We start from the raw sequence: 17370 nt of genomic DNA, 5'->3' as shown, positions 1-17370 counted from the left end.
TTGCTAATGACAACGCAAGTCCGCCCTGCTGTAAGACAGGATGTGGCGGTGATGATTCCTGTTACAGTGTTAAGATACAGCGAATTGAGAAGAAACACCGTAGACAGAAGCTGAACACCACAGCTCTATTGTGTGAGTGTGAGTTTGTGGGTGTGTGTGTGTGTGTGTGTGTGTGTGTGTGTGTGACTGATGCATGACTAGGCCTGATAGTGACAATGGAGAGCACTACATGATGTTGTGTAGTTGAGTAAGAGATGGAGATGTGCTGGGACTGGTGCTATATAACGCTACTGACTTCACATTCAAAACAAGGCCAGACATTTGACAGACATTCAATCAGCCAGAGATAACACTTTTATTATCACAATCTAACTCTTATATCCTCGACTGTCAAACTCCCAATATGATCCCAATCAACACTGTCTTTGATATCTTTCAACACTTTCAACCAGTATACAATCATGCATATCAGATACTGTATCTGTGATAAAAAATATTCTAAACTTAAGGTTCACTAGGTAGCTTCCCTGTGGGACTCCCTTGTGTGGCTAGACTGTCGGAACATCTAACCAGAGTCTTCAAACACTTAGTACAAGCTATTCAACACCTGCTGGTACACCCTAAAGACAGAGCCCCACCATGGAGCAGACAGGTTGATGATATCACTATGACATCACATGGGACAGCCATACTAATTCAAAAGAGGTTAACATTTAGTGTTCACACTAGAAGAGTGACAAAATAAAAAAAATACTCAAAACATAGTCAGTATGCAGACTAAAATGCTTCATTTTTGAGTGTGTTGTTGATGGACACTATTGTCCCAGAATGCACTGCACTGAGGAAATGGAGGAGCTGCTCATAGATGGGAAAAAAATGAATTGTGAGTGTCAAAGTTGCACTTTAAATGACAAGCATCGGTATCATTTCCTGTTAGTTTGCTGAGTGGTTAAGTTTGCTCAGTTCTTGCATGCTAACTGCAACAATAGTGTGAGATAAGACAATTACATACAATTAGTATGTAGTATGAATTGGGATACAGTGTGAATGAACACCAGAAACGGACAACATGAGCTGTCAGTGAACACCACACCAAAACTAACATCACATGACCAAAGTTTAGGTTCCATTCACTGAAGACGGCCATGAGACACAGTCAAAAGCTTAGGGAAGAGAAAGTAAGTGAAGCCTGAGTTCATATTTTTAGCAGTTCACACATGCTTAGCCTAGCTTAGCGCAAACACTGGACAGCTGGGGGAAACTTCTAGCTTAGCTCTGTGAAAAGTGAAAAAAAGATCACCTTCCCATAAGTCAACAGCTGTTTTATGAACAATAAATACACATGACAAGGCGTTGGGAGTATGCCTTCGAGACATTTCTTGAACTACATGGTACATGGTGTCCTGTGTTACTGTCAGGTCTGCACACACACTGTTGTGACTAACCACAACCCAAGTGACTCAGCTACAAAACAAGATACAACATGATAATAAGACTGTTTTGAATTTGTCGGAAGGCCATTTCTTTCACTTTTGATAGAGCTACAGTAGCAGATTCCCACAGTTACACTTGTCTCTGTACTGTACATGTTTATTTGCATCACCTTTAGTTTCAATCATACTCTTAACAGAGAGAAAGAGCCTTAGAGTGAGAAGAGAGTGTGATGCTGGAAAAAAACAGGCTAAAAAGAGAGCAGGACAGGATGTTTTTGCTTCTCACAGAAGGTCAAATGAGTAGAAAACCAAAATTCAGAGGAAAGATGGTGGTGTTAAGACACTCCCTGAGAGATTAATCATCAGGCTACAGCAGATGATAGGGAGTAACTCTCCCTTTTAGATGTATTGTACTTGGCAAATTAAGTCAGACCTGATTCACTTGCCCTCCCCTCAGTCTGTATCCTTCCTCCTACACCCTCTCCTCTCCCGCTCCATCTTTCACTCTTGCTTCTCTCCACCTCCTCCTCACTCTTCTGTCCCTCCTGCAGACTGCGGTTTTGATTTAGCTCTTGTATGCAAAGCTCAGCGTGGTCATGCAAAAGGGGAAATACACACATATAAACACACTCAGGCACACAGTTTCCAAAATGCGCTGAAGGCAGAAAAATGATGTTTTCTCCAACTCTGAGAGCAACAGATTAAAGTGATAAACATGCAAATAGATGAAGCAGGAGGTAGAAACATAAACGTGTTCCAGTTGTCACGGCAACCGCCAAATTGCCAAAACCAGTTAATACCACGGAAAAGAAAATGAACTATGTGTGCAATTCCAGTACAACCCCTGGAAGGCTGGTAACAGATTGAATTAGATTAGGTTATAAATAAACCCTGCTGTCCACCTGGTCACCATATCAAAAACTGTAAACATTACATAATATTTACAGGCTCAGAGTTAATTTAGTTTTTATGTATTATCACAGTTTAGCAAACTTACTCTGTTACTAACCCCAATCACATATGCATAAATCTAGCAGAAGTTACTGAATTAACATACAAATCAAACAAAATGTACCTTGAAAAACACATGAAACATTAGCTAAATAACAACACAACAAAACAGCAGCGCCTCCATCACCCAGATTGATAACCTGTGAAACTGAGAGAGTAGAGATTAAGGAGCGGTCTGCCCATTCACCATTACACTAACTGTGCCAAGAGCTTTCAAGTGTGACACCAATGTGCATTCAATGTGACGTAATGATCCTTCCTCCTTTTATAGTTTCCTTGAACCTAACCAGGAAGTTGCAAAGGCATCAGTATATCACTACTTCACACAGCTGAGGGAAGCATGACTGGCTCAGTTTTGTGATGTGACTGTTAAAACAAAGACATGAGTTAAAATGCATAACACTACAACAGAATAGGAGCTATGATTAATATCTGTTTCGTCAACATCAATCTCTTTGTCATGAAGAATTGATAGTTTACTTAAATAGTTAGGCTATAAAAAAGAAGAAGATATAACTGGGTGTCATCTGTATAAAAATGGTAGGAAATATTATGCCAGCTGATAATGAGCTGAGGGTAACATGAACAGAAAACGGTAAAGGACCAAGGTTGGAGCCTTGGGGAACACCAGAGAAACTGGATGGACAGAAAAGGAATACATACCAATTGTGATAGAAAAAACTTTGTTAAAAGAGACAAACCATTTAAGAGCAGAACCACTGACACCTAGCTAGCCTCAGTCCATCAAGTAGCATATTATATTACACAGTGTCGAGGGCAGTATTTAAATCAAGTTAATGAGGGAATGCCACAACTTTCACACTTCAGCCATGCTCAAGCATTGTTGTGATCTAAAAAGAGCAGAATTTGTGTCTAAAAGAGCTAGAGGCTAAAGTCAAACTTCCACACTCAAACAACAAATTAAATGCAGGATAATGAACATGCATTCGACTCTCATTTGACCCATTTACACAAGACTGCTGTCGTGGGTTAATCCCTGGTCATCACAGTTTCCACAAGATCTCAGTCTGCAACTGCAGTTCCTCACATGTCGCTGCTCAATGGAAGAATTAAACCTTACCTTGTTACAAACTGTCGTCTTTAAGTTTATTAAAAATGGTCTCTGGACTTCCTGTATTTGGTATCCTTATGAAAAGTTAAGAGATCAACCTTCACTATACCATCATGTTCTGAGGCTAACCTATAATAACTCTATGGTGGATGACCCATGTTGACCCACTCACAGTGAAAGTGGGTTTATCCCACATCACTATGCCTGGCTGCAAGCATTTCAAGCACACACAAATCTTAACATTCACTCCGTCCAAGGCCCCATGCCTTCTCTCACTCTCATGTACCAACTTCCTCAGTGAATCAGCCATCTGGACACCAAACACTGCAGGAGTTAATGGATCAGCTGGGTTACATAAGACATACAGGGCCTGGGCTTTCATTATTCACCAGGCAGTCCACTCCACACCATAAGATTATTTACACACACACACTTATGGTGTTACATTGTGTTGCAGGACAAACACAGAGCCAGGAGGAATGGGGCTAAGGCCCATTAACTAATGACTGCCTGGTGAGCCTGGAGGAAACTAGTGCAACAACACAACACGTAAAGAATATAAAGATAGTAGAGACCCTGACGTACAACCCTGATATCCTGGTTTTAAATCTACCCTGAACCTTTAGTTTAGTCATCTGTTGTCCAACATATATCTACTACTGTCTAATAAACCCAAGTTGAAAGCAAGAGGGTGTTGCTTGGTTGTATTACCAGCTGCATTGTCAACGTCTGTAGTGGCTTTTTACAGATGCCAGTTACTTGAGCTTCCAGACAGATGCTATATCAACATGAAAGAGCAAACTGAGTGACTTATTATTAGGATTACTTGCAAGAGATGTCTCAAGACAACCCTAGGGATCACTATCTGGGTCAATTGGAACATATGTTAATGGATTGGCATCAGCTAAAAGAAATCTGATCAAAATCCAATCCTTTCTTGACTGTTCTCAATTGTTTTGTTCACCTCAGCCTGCCAGTGTTGCAGCACTGCTGTCCTTGAAGACAGCTGGGCAATTCGCTTCATTTACAAGTGAAAATTAGTGTGTGAATGTTAAAAATGATTGGGGCTCAGTGTTACAAGTGACTGAGTTCTGAAACAAGGTGTCAGAACTCAGTCACTCGTGTCACTACAGTTTCCTTGAGCTCTGACGCTAACAAATGTGTTATCTCTACTCTATTTCTCATTAGCAAAGATCAGCTTACAGAACATCCAGGTACCAACTTCTCACTTTTAGCCGGCGCTGATTGCCACTTTCACTGGTTGAAATCTCATGGCGGCAGATCACATCAGTTGTCACCAATTAACATGAATTCCGTGAGTAACATGACAGACAAAATGATACTTCGCTGCCCCCCCCCCGGGTTTATGTGCTCTCAGCAAGTCAGTGTTTGTACTCAGCCAAAGATCACTTGTGAGGTGTTTCTGTAGTCCCAACAATGCCAACAGAGTGATACATCTTTAGCTCATTGCTTCACATCAATTTCAGCAGTCACTTTATCCAAGTTAAACTTCATTCATATCATATATCAATACTTTAAGCTAATCAACTTTATAGTTCTGAACCAGAACCATCAGTATTTGGATCAAGTAGCTTGTGAAAAATATGGTGTGCACACTTTTCCATTCAGTTGAATGGGAAAGTGTGTCCAAACTTTTGACTGGTACTGTAGATATTGATAAGTATTGGATCGGACTATCGGCAGATACCCTGTATTAAAGGACTTGGATTGGGGACAAAAAACCTTGACATGTTACGCTGTGAAAACAATTTCAAAATCCTGAGTAAGCCTGAAATAGTTGTAAATGTTTTTAATGGGTTAGACTCCAGCTCTCCACAGCCATGAACATAAAAGATAAGTGGTTCAGAGTATGGATGGGAATAAAATAGATTGGGTGTTAAGTGAGCTGAGGTTTGGACTATAACTAAATGAATCAGAAGTGGACCCCAAGGCCAGACCAGTTGGAATTTACAGCTTTAAAACTGAACGCAGTTAAATTAAAAAAAAAAATCCAGCCATTAAGGCAAGAAAAAAAGACTTCTCTATTCAGAAGTTAGCTTGTGAATGCAGTCTCACTCTCAAATGTTCAAGTTTAAGATATGATGGAAGTTCCCATCTCCACATGAAAAACTGAAAATGCCCAGAGGCCACTGAGAGAATACAGCTCACAGCTTTTTTTCTGTGTGACTGTCTCAACCTAACCTTGGGAACTGTGGAAAAAGACGAACCATCTGTCTATCACAGTCTATCACCATTTTACCTTGTGAGGCAGCTGGATTCGTGAGATCAGGAGATCATGCAAGAATCCTCATAGGACGCCGGTCACGCTGGTCTGAACCACTAGTGGTTCGGACACAAGCTTATATCTTGAAGCCTGACACGATAGATTCTTGTGTGATCTCACAAATCCAACTGCCTTGAGTGGTAAGCCTCAGCTGATACCTGCTGACATCCAGTTACCATGCTGTCCTCATCCAGACTCAGTACCTAGGGAACAATGGCTATGGCAACCATGGAGGAGTTCTTGCCCTGACACACACACACACACACACACACAGGCTCTAGAGCCAGACTATGTATGGCACAGTATATGTTTTTTGGCAGGCTAGTAGTTTTGTCCCACAGCCTCCCTCTCTGTGTCTCTGCCTTTTCTCTGGTTACCTCCCATGGGACTGAAGAGGGACCCCCACCCCCCACCAGCTGCTGTGCAGGTCTCACACAGAAAGAGACAAACATTTAGACATGCAACTAAAAATACTGTTAATTACAGCATGACAAAATGGTTTAGTATAACGCAGCCTTTTTTGACCCTCTGTTGGGGATGAATAAAGTACTTCTGGTCCCTGTTAATGCAACAATGCATGAAGATGTGCACGCTACTCTGTGCTACAAGAGGGGAACTTCTTTTTATAATTACACAAGCCATGGCATTCATTAGCCGACACTAGGTCCAGTATTTATCAGTTCATGAAAGACTCCTTCCAGTTTTCTCATGAATATCTTTTCTGAGGGAGTTGACTATTCGGTTCAGTCCAACGGACAGAAACAGATCCATCTGGCATCTTATTTTCTGTGACATTTACGACAAAAGTCCTTTAAAATTGGCTTGACGGTTGGATGGAAACATGTTGGCTGACAGAAAGTGTGAGGCAATCAGTGCGGACTAGGAGAAGAAGACAGACAAAGCAGAAGTGAAGACTGAGTGAACTGGCAGCCCACATCCGCAGCACAGAGGAAATAAAACACGGGGGGGGGGGGTGAACACACTCTCGCACACACTGCGCCAACGTGCATGTCTCGCTTAATGACACAGAGCAGATGTAAACAACTGAGAGAGAGCTAGATCCATATGTTGAGCTCAGACACACATACACAGTGTAGTGAGCTGAAATCAGGGCTTGCTCAACCTGACCATTAACCCCTCCATACAGTAGACTTCTGTAGTATCTAACAGCTTAGCCAGAGAGCCTTTCTGCAACACACTTAAACCAGACCATTTGTTTAAAGAGGGTGGGGAGTTTTCACTATCTGTTATTGTGTAACATAGTGAATCAAAAAATCAAATAAAAAACACACCCATGACGTGATCTTCTTATATGAAAAGTAGCATTTTATTTCTTTGTCCCAATCTCTTTCACACAAGCAGTTTGAAGCAGCCACTACAAGAAAAACTGCTCTGATTGGAGTACTGAAGTCTCTTACTAGTAACGTACAGTGATGGGTTGTTCCAGTAACAGCTGCCAGGCAACCAGCGAACACTCCAGGAAGTTACTGGTCTCAGCCCAGAAACAGTCACGCACGTAACCCCCCTGTAAGACTCCAAGTCAGCGTCGGTTGGGGCTGAAGACTACGAGTTTGAAAATGAAACTAATCTGGGGGGAGCGGAGTTAGAAAGGTTAGCTGGAGGCAGACTAGCAGCTCCAGGCTACATTAGGCACTATCAGCATAACACGACACAATCTCTGACTGAACTGTCGGCAGTCAATTTGTTGGTAATGAAGGCAAAAGGTTATGAAAGAAGAATGCGCGACATAAATAAACAATTTCTCTGGTTCTGCCGCATCAATTTCTTTTTATCTTTTTTTAAACTGAGTCCAACAATGTTATTTTAGTCCCAGAGCTGGAGTCAGGACATGGTTAGCCTAGCATAGCATAACAACTGTAAGCAGAGGGGAAACAGCTGGCCTGGCTCTGTCCAAAGTTTAAAAAACTTTATGTACATTATGATACTTTTTTTTCACCATGAAATTGCTCCACCACTAAATTCCAATGTAAGCTCACTACAGCTGCTGTCCTCCTAAACAGAGACAGCTACAAACTTTATCAGAGCCACCTTTCAAGCCATAATGACTTTTTTGTTTCTGTGCCTGAAAGTAGGACAGGAGAAAATAAACAGGACTTTAGGCTGGATAATGACAATAACAGCTACCATCACACCCTTCAAACTGCTCAACCTAAACAACACAAACACACACCAAAGACATCCTGGCATGAAGTCTTTCAGTATTTCACTTGTATTTGTAGAACTGGCCCAACAACCTTTACTGGTTTTTTTTTAGAATGAGGTGTGTTGACTGACAATAATTCAGCCTTTATAAATGAAATCTATTAAATAACACACGGAAGAAAAAGGAGACAGGGTTGATTTTTTGATAAAAGGCCAACATCAGGTCTCATTGTAAGCCACTTTACAGGAACATGTCATGGAAATATCCCTCCCCCTCACACACACACACACACACACACACACACACACACACACACACACACACACACACACACACACACACACACACACACACACACACACACACACACACACACACACACACACACCTCCTTTGCTCATTCATTATTTCTCTAAGTCAGCTGCCGGGCTTCTCAGTTGTGGTATGGAGTGTGTGTGCTGGCTGGCTGACCGGCTCCCCTCCTGCTCTCTCAACAACAAGCTCTTGTCTCGCACATCCCCAGAGGTCATACAAGATTAAAGGTCATATTATTAACTTTGTGCCCATGCACCATCCTTTTCCATTTCTCCTGCTACTGAGCAAACTCAATTCCGCTTAAATCGTCTTTTGCTACAAGATTTTTTGTTTTTTTAATAAAGTAAGAATTCAATATCTGGGTTATTACAAACACAATCCTAGTTCTTTAATACTGAGCATCTGATGTTTTGTTATTTTCTATATACTACAGCTGCACAGTGCTCACTTAGTGGGACTCCATCAAAAATGAGAGAAGCAATTCAAATCTAAGGAGCAGCAAGGTCTGAACCACAACATGAACACAATGCTCAAGTTCAAATACAGTTTTCACCAGACAAGTGATGAACGTACAAAATTCAAACCCCGCCTGAGGCGCCAGTAAAAGTTTATGCAGGGCAAGTTGATTGGCCGGGTTAGTGACAGCCAATCAGAGTTATGGGTAAGTCCCTTTGAAAGAGTAACCAAGCCACAGAGAAGCACCTGCAGCACATCGCTCTCCTCTCGCTCATGGGGGGGAAGAGACACGCTGTTTCTAGGGCAGAGAAGCGCTGGAGGTTGCTCGAGCCTCGACCCAGTGGAGGAAGAAGTAGCTCGTGCGCCTGCTAATGTTAGCCTGCTAAGCTTTGGGAAATAACAGAAGACATTGTTGGTGCATGTGTGTAACGTTAGTGACACTAGATAGTCACCTCAGCTTGTGTTGTTTTGTGTTGATGTAGCAGCTGTAGAGTGTAGCTATGATGCTGCTGCTGCTGTGGGGCATGAGCGCTCAGCTGTGGTTGGATCTTATTTGTGGAGGGGGGACGAAGGAGAGATGAATGAATTAGACCAAAGCCACATTGATATCCGAACACACATCTCTTCCTATCTCTCTCCATATTGCTCTGTTAGCTACTGCAACCCACAAACTGTAACTATGATGGGTGTGGCTAGCTATTCACCCAAAGTCACATTTGATTAGATGAATTTTTGTAAAAGCCCCTGAGTGCAGGATAAGTCATCAAACATTTGAATTTTGGGATATCTGAGTCGCAATTACAACCGGGAATGACTCGTCAACAAGGGAGCCTTCACTAATTTTAAAACCAGATATACTGTCACTGTGGAGGACCCAGTGTGGTCCTGATTGTAAATGTTTTGCGCCTCCATCTTTGTAATGCTCTTGAAGGTTAAGACCATCTCTTCTCATGTCAGAAAGAAGTCTGACAGGAACAATTGCTTCACAGCAAACTCAGAGGAAAAATGAAATAAATACAACCTTTATGAAGATACAGAGGTTTTCATTCATTGCTGTAGTAATGTTGTAGGACTGTCAGCAACAAGAGAAAACTGTCTTCCTCTAACTGATGACTTCATTTCATTGAAATGTATGTCGAATTGTTTCTCCGCTGTTATTTTTCCTCTGCACATGAATGCATCTGTGCGGAGGCTTCTCTTAAAATCTAGAGCCAAAAAGCATGTGATTTTCATTTCAAAAAGATAAATCACACTTTCCCTTAGTTACAAGTACATTTTCATTCAATCTGATATGAAAGTGTGATGCAGAATATTGACATCATCATATCTATCTGACAGCCTCAATCCTGGAACACAGATATTATCATCCTTTCAAAAAACCTACAATTATGAAAGCATTTGCCCAGGGGTGGGCTGTGTATATTTATCAAAGACCGCTATAAAACACAGACTTGTGAGTCCACAAGGTGCACACAACATACAATGGCTGGGCTTTGTTCCCTTCAACCGCTCTGGGCTACCGGGAAACACTGCAAGAGGCAAGCCAAGTCTCCTTCTTTGTGTGTGTGTGTGTGTGTGCGTGCGTGTGTGTGTGTGTGTGAACCTTTGACCTTCCTAAGGGAAGCTGCTCCAGTGGGGAAGAAGGGGGGGGGCTGATGTTATCATAAACACAGCCCGGTCTTATCCTAGTTCAACCACCATCATCTCTTTCAATAAAACAAAACAGCTCCAATAGAATCCTGCACACTCAAAACTCACTACGGACATGAAGAGCTGCGTCTTACATGCAAGAAACGTGCAAGAAAAAGTGTAAAGATGAAGTGGGCAGCCCGGCATTGGTGTCTTACATAATAAAGAGAAGAACACAGATTCAGCAGGATGCTTTCTTAGGACGTTAAGTCTCATTTTTGACAATGACTGGATGTAATGTGCTGGTAAGGAGGGCTGGTAGGAATTCCAAGCCCACAGAGAAATAACAACTGACTCTGCAGCTCTCCACAGCTTTCAGCTCAGCATACTGCTTCTCTAGCCTGCACGCAGATGACATGGAGTGTGATGGTTCTCAGTGGTCCTCCCCCCTATATAAAAGCTGGACGGCCCATTCCAGCAAACAAGCTCAGACAAGCCAGCTATACACTAAACTGTCCAACACTCAAATCAATGAGACCAAACCAGAGCTAAAGGGAGAGTGAATATTTACAAACCAGTTATAATAAACAGTAACAGTATATTAGATACTTTTATATTGTGTTTATTATATGATATATTATCACAATTTAGTTATTTCCTGGAAAATGAGTTTACAAGCTGACAGCTGTTTTTAGCTAATCCAGCAAATTAAACACCTGACAAATCAAACACTTGTCCTGCTTATATGTTGGCAAAGACCCAATAATGAACTAACAACAGACAGTTTACTCAGTTCCACACACACCCTTCTACTAACATCAATACTAAGTAGAGAACCTAATGTGTATTAGTCCGCCCCTGAAAATAATCCCCAACAAAAGCACTATTTCGTCATGTTTGAGTAACATTTGTTAAAAACTACAGTGACCAGCTGTTTTAGATATGTACTTTATAAAATCTATGTGTGGCCCATTTTTGAAGCTTTACATCTTCAGTGCCACAGACAAGAGTAGGGAAGTCAGGAGGTATTGAGAAACTGACATCATTGGTTTTGATTTTTTCATGGGATTTATCAACAATTACACAAATATACATTACTGTCAGCCTTATCCCTTAAAGGGAGAGCCTCCATGGCATAAACTATATCAAAATCTCAGCTCAAATGATCACAAACCTAAAAACCTAACCCGATCCTGAATTCTTTAAAGCTTGATTAAAGTCTTGCTGCTTTGGTTGTTTACCACTACTGCAATTTTCTCCTGTACTTCTCTCATTTCAAACACTGTTATCCTCTTTGTTACTTAGCTGGCTAAAGCTTATTAGGTATTAGAATGATGTAATGCTCTTTGTTCCCTTCAATCTCTTGGCCTCACCATGACTAACAACACTCACTGCTGAGCTTTGAGTAAGGAGAAGAAAGTCTGTATTATATGATCACGTTAACACTAAGAGACACTTGTATCACTGTGTAACTGCAGTTTACTAAGATCTGACTTATCTTGTGAGTTGAGCTTACAGTGGGCTTGTATTACATCATACTTCAGCCCGCTCTGTCCTTCACTTGACAAGGGGATTAGTTTAAATCCAACCTGGCAAGACCAAACCTGACTACCATCATGACAGTTTGGTGAATCAGCGTGGACTGTCACCACACGCACACACACACACACACACATAGAGAGGCTTCTCAGCCAGGGGGCCGCTGCATCACAGAGTTGATATAATGTCTGACTGAGCAGACATAACTACCAGGTATCTGAAACTGAGAGCACCTCATCACACAAATACTAGACATCAGCACAAAGATAAGTCTTAGGTGCTGCAAAAACATGTATTCAAGACCAAATGTCTACAATCGGACCTATAGAGAGGAACACGACCCTCAAATTACAGCTGAATGAATAACAAATGAGTCACCGCGAAAACCAGTGTGAGTGACAGTCATGTCAGCAGCAGCCCTGCACAATTTAGAGGTGAAGTCAAGATTCAACACAACCCAGTGGTTACATTTAGTGATGATATTCCTTAGAGAGTATATCAACTGTCCTGACTGTCTCTGTGGGGAATAAACATCTCAAAGACTCATTCATGGTATTCTGTGGCCGACTGAAAGCAAGAATTCTTGACTTATAACTTGTTATAGCAGTAAAAACTATTGCAGTGTGTTGTACGAAATATCAAATAAATAAATAAACAATATTACAAACCTCACCAAACATATAATTGATGCCACCTTTCGAAAAAAATCAGTCAATTAATCGATTGACAAAAATGTGATCTGCAACAATTTTGATAATCAGTTGATCTTTGAAGTCATTTCAGAGGCAAAAAAGGCCAAACATTCACTGGTTCCAGCTTAACCAATTTGAATATTTGCTGGTTTTCTTCTGTGATGATACACTAAATACCCTCTGAAAACTGAGATGTTGTTAAAAGCTCCACAAAGTATGTGGACCACTTGAGTAGGGGTGTAACGATACACAAAATGCTCTCGTCTGACTAATTCTCACTTCTCATTGGTCGAATAATCTCCGTGTTACTTTCATAAGGAGAAAAGTGCTACATCAACAGCTTTCCAGGATTAATCCATTATTTCCTGCAGCGAGAGGGACAGACTAACAAACTACCTGTGAAAACGAGGGTGTATTCAAAACCCTTTTGTTGTTTTCACAACTTTGAACTCACCCAACCTAACAGAGACTGCTGGGTCTAACTGAACTCAACGTTTACTGAACGTTTACTGAACGTAGTAAACGTTTACTGAATCAGTGTTTCTCCTATAATTGTAACAATGAGAACCCCTGCCAGACCCAAAACATTAATGCCAAAAATAACCATTCATATCCATTCATTCAGAAATCAATAATGTTTGGGAGCCTCTGTGCAGTGTTGTTCCAATACGTGGGTCATCCTCTGTGTTGTTGCCTAGGAAACTATTGGTAGTGTAACTCCATTAGTAATATTGTGTATTATAATATCTCCACTGGAAAAGTTAAGGGGTTTAGCAAAGTTAGCAACAATGGGTTAGCCTAACCTGAAGACGCAAAACAAAGAAATAGAGAACAGAGAAATGTGTGGCTGCTGAGTTCACTGTGCATCTGCCCCGTTACATCCAACCCCCCCCCGCGACTAATCGATTAGTTGAAGATTATGTACGATTTCAGTCGACCAACATTTTCTTTGGTTGACTACAGCTCTACAGTTCAGAAAAGAAAAGAACGGTGGAAAATAATATTTTGGTCCCAAACTATTAGTGAAACAGTTTAGTTGTGCTGCAGTGGAAAACAAGCTTTCTGTTTCTTGCAAGGAATCAAGACAACAGCTGACAGCTGTTTTATGCTAATTTACGGTCACTCAGAACTGGTCCTTACAACGTACCGCCTGACCACATCGGAAATCAAATGTGTTTCTAGTTGTTCCAAACAGCTTCACTCAAAGGCCACTGTCACAGAGAGGGGAGGGGGACGGGGAGATGCAACATCGTTTAAATATGAGGATAATGGCATTTATTTTATTAATAATGACAGCAGCGACACTACATGAGCATGGGTAACCGGGGTAATTAGGCTAAGCCGGCTACCATACATCTATGAGTATGCTACCTGCTTGACAGTAATTGTTTGGGACACAGAGCATACCGCAGTCGCATACTGAACGGTTCAGGACAAATACACTAACTGATACACCCTTACCACTGAGTTGAGTTTATTTTATTACACATCTTGTTCAAAATATTCTATAGACCAAAACAATCGAAAAAATAATTGTCACATTAATTAACAATGCGAATCATCGTTAGCCGCAGCCCTCTTAGAAAGTTTTCAAAACTCAGCGTGGGGCTGAAAGCTGTGACCTTAATAATAATATACACAATAAACAATTAAACTGTAGCAAGTGAAAGTTAATATAAGTATAATGACAACTATTACTGGTTAACGTACTCAACTGTAGCTTATGAACCTTAAACCTGTGAGCTGGCCAGACAAATAAAATGAAATTTTGGCTGTTTCCTGGTCAAAATAATCACTCTTTGCACAGTTTTGTTTGGCTGTTATCAAAAAATATAACATCACTTTTTGTTAGTCCATTAATCCACCACAGATTAATCAGTAATGAAAATAATCATTAGTTGAAGCCCTGTTTTAATTACATTTAAATAGCAATATTGGTCAGAAAAATTGCACTTTGATATTTTCCTGAAATCATTCAGCCCCAACTCCATGCAGCAGACACGTTTCAAACACGTATGGAGGTTCGGAGCCGGTTTGGAGCCCAGAGTTGCTGCTTATGGTCGGCGCCATCTTTTCCGTTTGGAGCCAGGACCTTCCAGTGTTGCCTTTCACGCTCTGGAAACACGCCTAATCTAACGCTAGCTTACTGGGCACTTGAGCTAACATTAGCCACTGTAGCTATATTGTACTAGCAGGTATCTTTATCAAGTAACACTAAACTTAGTGAAATATAATATTGCGACAACAGTCCGACTCAGTGCGAGTCCTGGAGATTGTGATTGAAGGTACTTCCACATTGACTTCAATTTCACGCCTGGTTACTGCTACTTGACCAATATGCACAATATCAGAGCCTTTGCACTGTCACACCTAAACAGAACGTAGCCATTAATTTTAATTCATGAGGCAAAATGACCACTGTGCCAAAGCTCTATTGCAGTTTAACCTATCTGTGTTCACATGACAAAATATTGTTGTTGAGGAATTAGCAAAACTGCTTACATTATGAGGAGATAACACAGATTAAAACTAACATACTAATTACTTATTAGAAGAGAAAGTAATCTGATTTTTCATTTTCTGAGGACTCCCTAGAACTCCCCCGTTTCTGCAGGTTCATCAACCTCTCTATGAGCCCCTAATGGACCTCTAAAAGTAACAAACCCTCCTCAAAGACACATGGAACACCTTAAAGACTTCCTCAAGGATTCCCAGAACCTGCTCATTCAGCCCTAAAACCAAGCAGAGTCCTTTCCAGGACCTCTGGCATGCTGTTAAATCCTCTCTCCTCCTCTGGATATCTTAAATCTAACTTTGAGAGCAGCTCTACTTTTTAATGACTTTCCTACACTTGGATAAACACATCTTAATCAAGTGGCATTATAGGTATATGATATATTCATCACTTCCATAGTCATTAGGGTTGGGTTGCTCCAGTGGCAGGTGTCTGTGTGCGTGTTTACGTGTGTTCAAGGCCTCCTTGTCCCACAGGGGCCTAGACCTGGGTTGTTATGAGCAGATGGTCATAATTACCAGAGCACAGAAAGCAGCAGCAGCAGCAGAGGATATGGGGTGTTGCTTTAAATTGCAGTGTAGCTAGATTGATTTCAGTAAACCTGGATGGAGTAATCCTCTTTTCAACAAGGCGAGGCCAAGGTAGTTCCCTTTAATCCACAGTGTCATCCATACCTACCTCACGGTTAAGTTTTACTGTCTGTTGTCGTTAGCAACAGCCCTCTCCTGTGGAAGTCAGTCTAGCTAAATGAGAAGTGACACTGACAGTCTCTTCACACACACTTCACACACACACACACACACACACACACACACACACACAGTCCAGCAGGCTGCATGTTATTACACTATGGACTCAACGCTCAAAACAGACAAACAGGAAAACAACCCTACAGTTGGAATGCCCCAACATTTAAACCTGTGAAACACCCAAAATCCGGTGAAAGAAGATCTGTTCTTAAATACAAAGGAGGCAATGTAGTAGGTTTGGAAGGATGGCTTAAAGAAGAGGAACTCGCTTCTTTGTTTTTTTACTCCTTTCTCCTTTGAAGTCCACTTTAAGAGAGCAAAACTCCAAACTTCTTTTACAAAGCTGGAACCTAATATGGTTTTGCTTACGGGGAAAGTAAATACCACATAAAATAACTCGACTTTGATGTAGTCCACCAAGTTAAGAGTTTTACTTCAAGATATACAATCCTATTACCGGTGCACACTGCATGCTAACAACAACACCGAGCTCATACGACAGTTTGTTGAAAGAAGACTAACGGTAAAACGTTTAGTCCGTTTTAAAAATTGAATTCTTGTTGAAACAGCAGCACTTTGGTGGAATAGACATGTACCTAAGTATAAGTTGGCTGCTAATGATTAGAAAGAAGCTCTAGTTCATATTTGAGGAGGTTTACAGTTGTGACAGTCATTGGGACAAAATGAAACTTCAGGGTTATTAATGTCTCGCAGCTGCGGAAGGATGCGCTTTCATCGTAGAAGACAGAAGCAGGTGGCGGTAAAACAAAAGGCGAGACTCATAATAACAGCTAGCTCGCTAGTACTGCTTTGTAAAATTAAAGAAAACAGCGACAAGCAAACCAACCTGCATGTGTAATGTCGGACAAGTCGTAGTTCTTGGCGCTGCGGGGAAACTCTTTCAGTTTTCGGTTGGACAGGTTGAGAGCCCCGCTGGCGGCAGCTTCCTCCAGCGCTTTCTCCACGCTGCGGCTGGCCGCTACTGTGGCCGGCAGCTGGGCTCCATCCCCAGCAGCCATCAAACGTACAGGTCCGCCTCCTCTTCTACTTTGTTGGAAGCGTCCGCTCCACTTTCATACCCCGTAGGTCCTTATAAACTCCCAACTGAGCGCTCCTTCCGTAAACTTCTTTGAAAGTACCGAGTAAACCCGAGAAAAAATAACTTAACGATGTGAGACGTGACTGCTTCCCCTCACACAACGGGACTTACCCTCTCCACTACTAAAGGAGAGCGATGCAAGCTGTCAATCTTTCAGGAAGTTGCATCAAGCTCGCAAATGTCGCAACAGCGTTACAGGAAGACTATGCTTTTCCCTCTAAATAAAAGCGCAAACATTGCCACAAAGAACAATAAAACCATCCCAGCTTTGTTCACTCTATTCAACCTTTGTGATCACAGCTTTGTACATGACTTCTTTTAGGCACAACAGATATAAAAAAAAAAAATCCTGATGCAATCCAAGACTGTAGAGTCTCTTTGATTATTAACGTTTTTAATTTGTGCGTTTGCC

The 17370-nt window shown here is 41.4% G+C and overlaps 1 protein-coding gene across 2 annotated transcripts in view; it reads right to left on the bottom strand.

Annotated features, from left to right (window-relative positions):
• The window catches only part of lrch4 (leucine-rich repeats and calponin homology (CH) domain containing 4), a 50888-nt gene extending 33760 nt beyond the window's left edge, over positions 1-17128 (bottom strand). For both annotated transcript variants that reach the window (XM_044340798.1, XM_044340797.1), the window contains exon 1: positions 16707-17128. In XM_044340798.1, coding sequence (XP_044196733.1) covers positions 16707-16878 — 172 coding nt within the window. In that variant the 5' untranslated portion in view covers positions 16879-17128. The remainder of the gene's footprint in view (positions 1-16706) is intronic.
• Between the last annotated feature and the right edge of the window lie 242 nt (positions 17129-17370).

The sequence above is a fragment of the Thunnus albacares genome, chromosome 22, assembly GCF_914725855.1.
Source record: "Thunnus albacares chromosome 22, fThuAlb1.1, whole genome shotgun sequence".
In the NCBI taxonomy this organism is placed as follows: domain Eukaryota; kingdom Metazoa; phylum Chordata; class Actinopteri; order Scombriformes; family Scombridae; genus Thunnus; species Thunnus albacares.
This window is presented reverse-complemented; position numbering and strand designations above follow the sequence as displayed.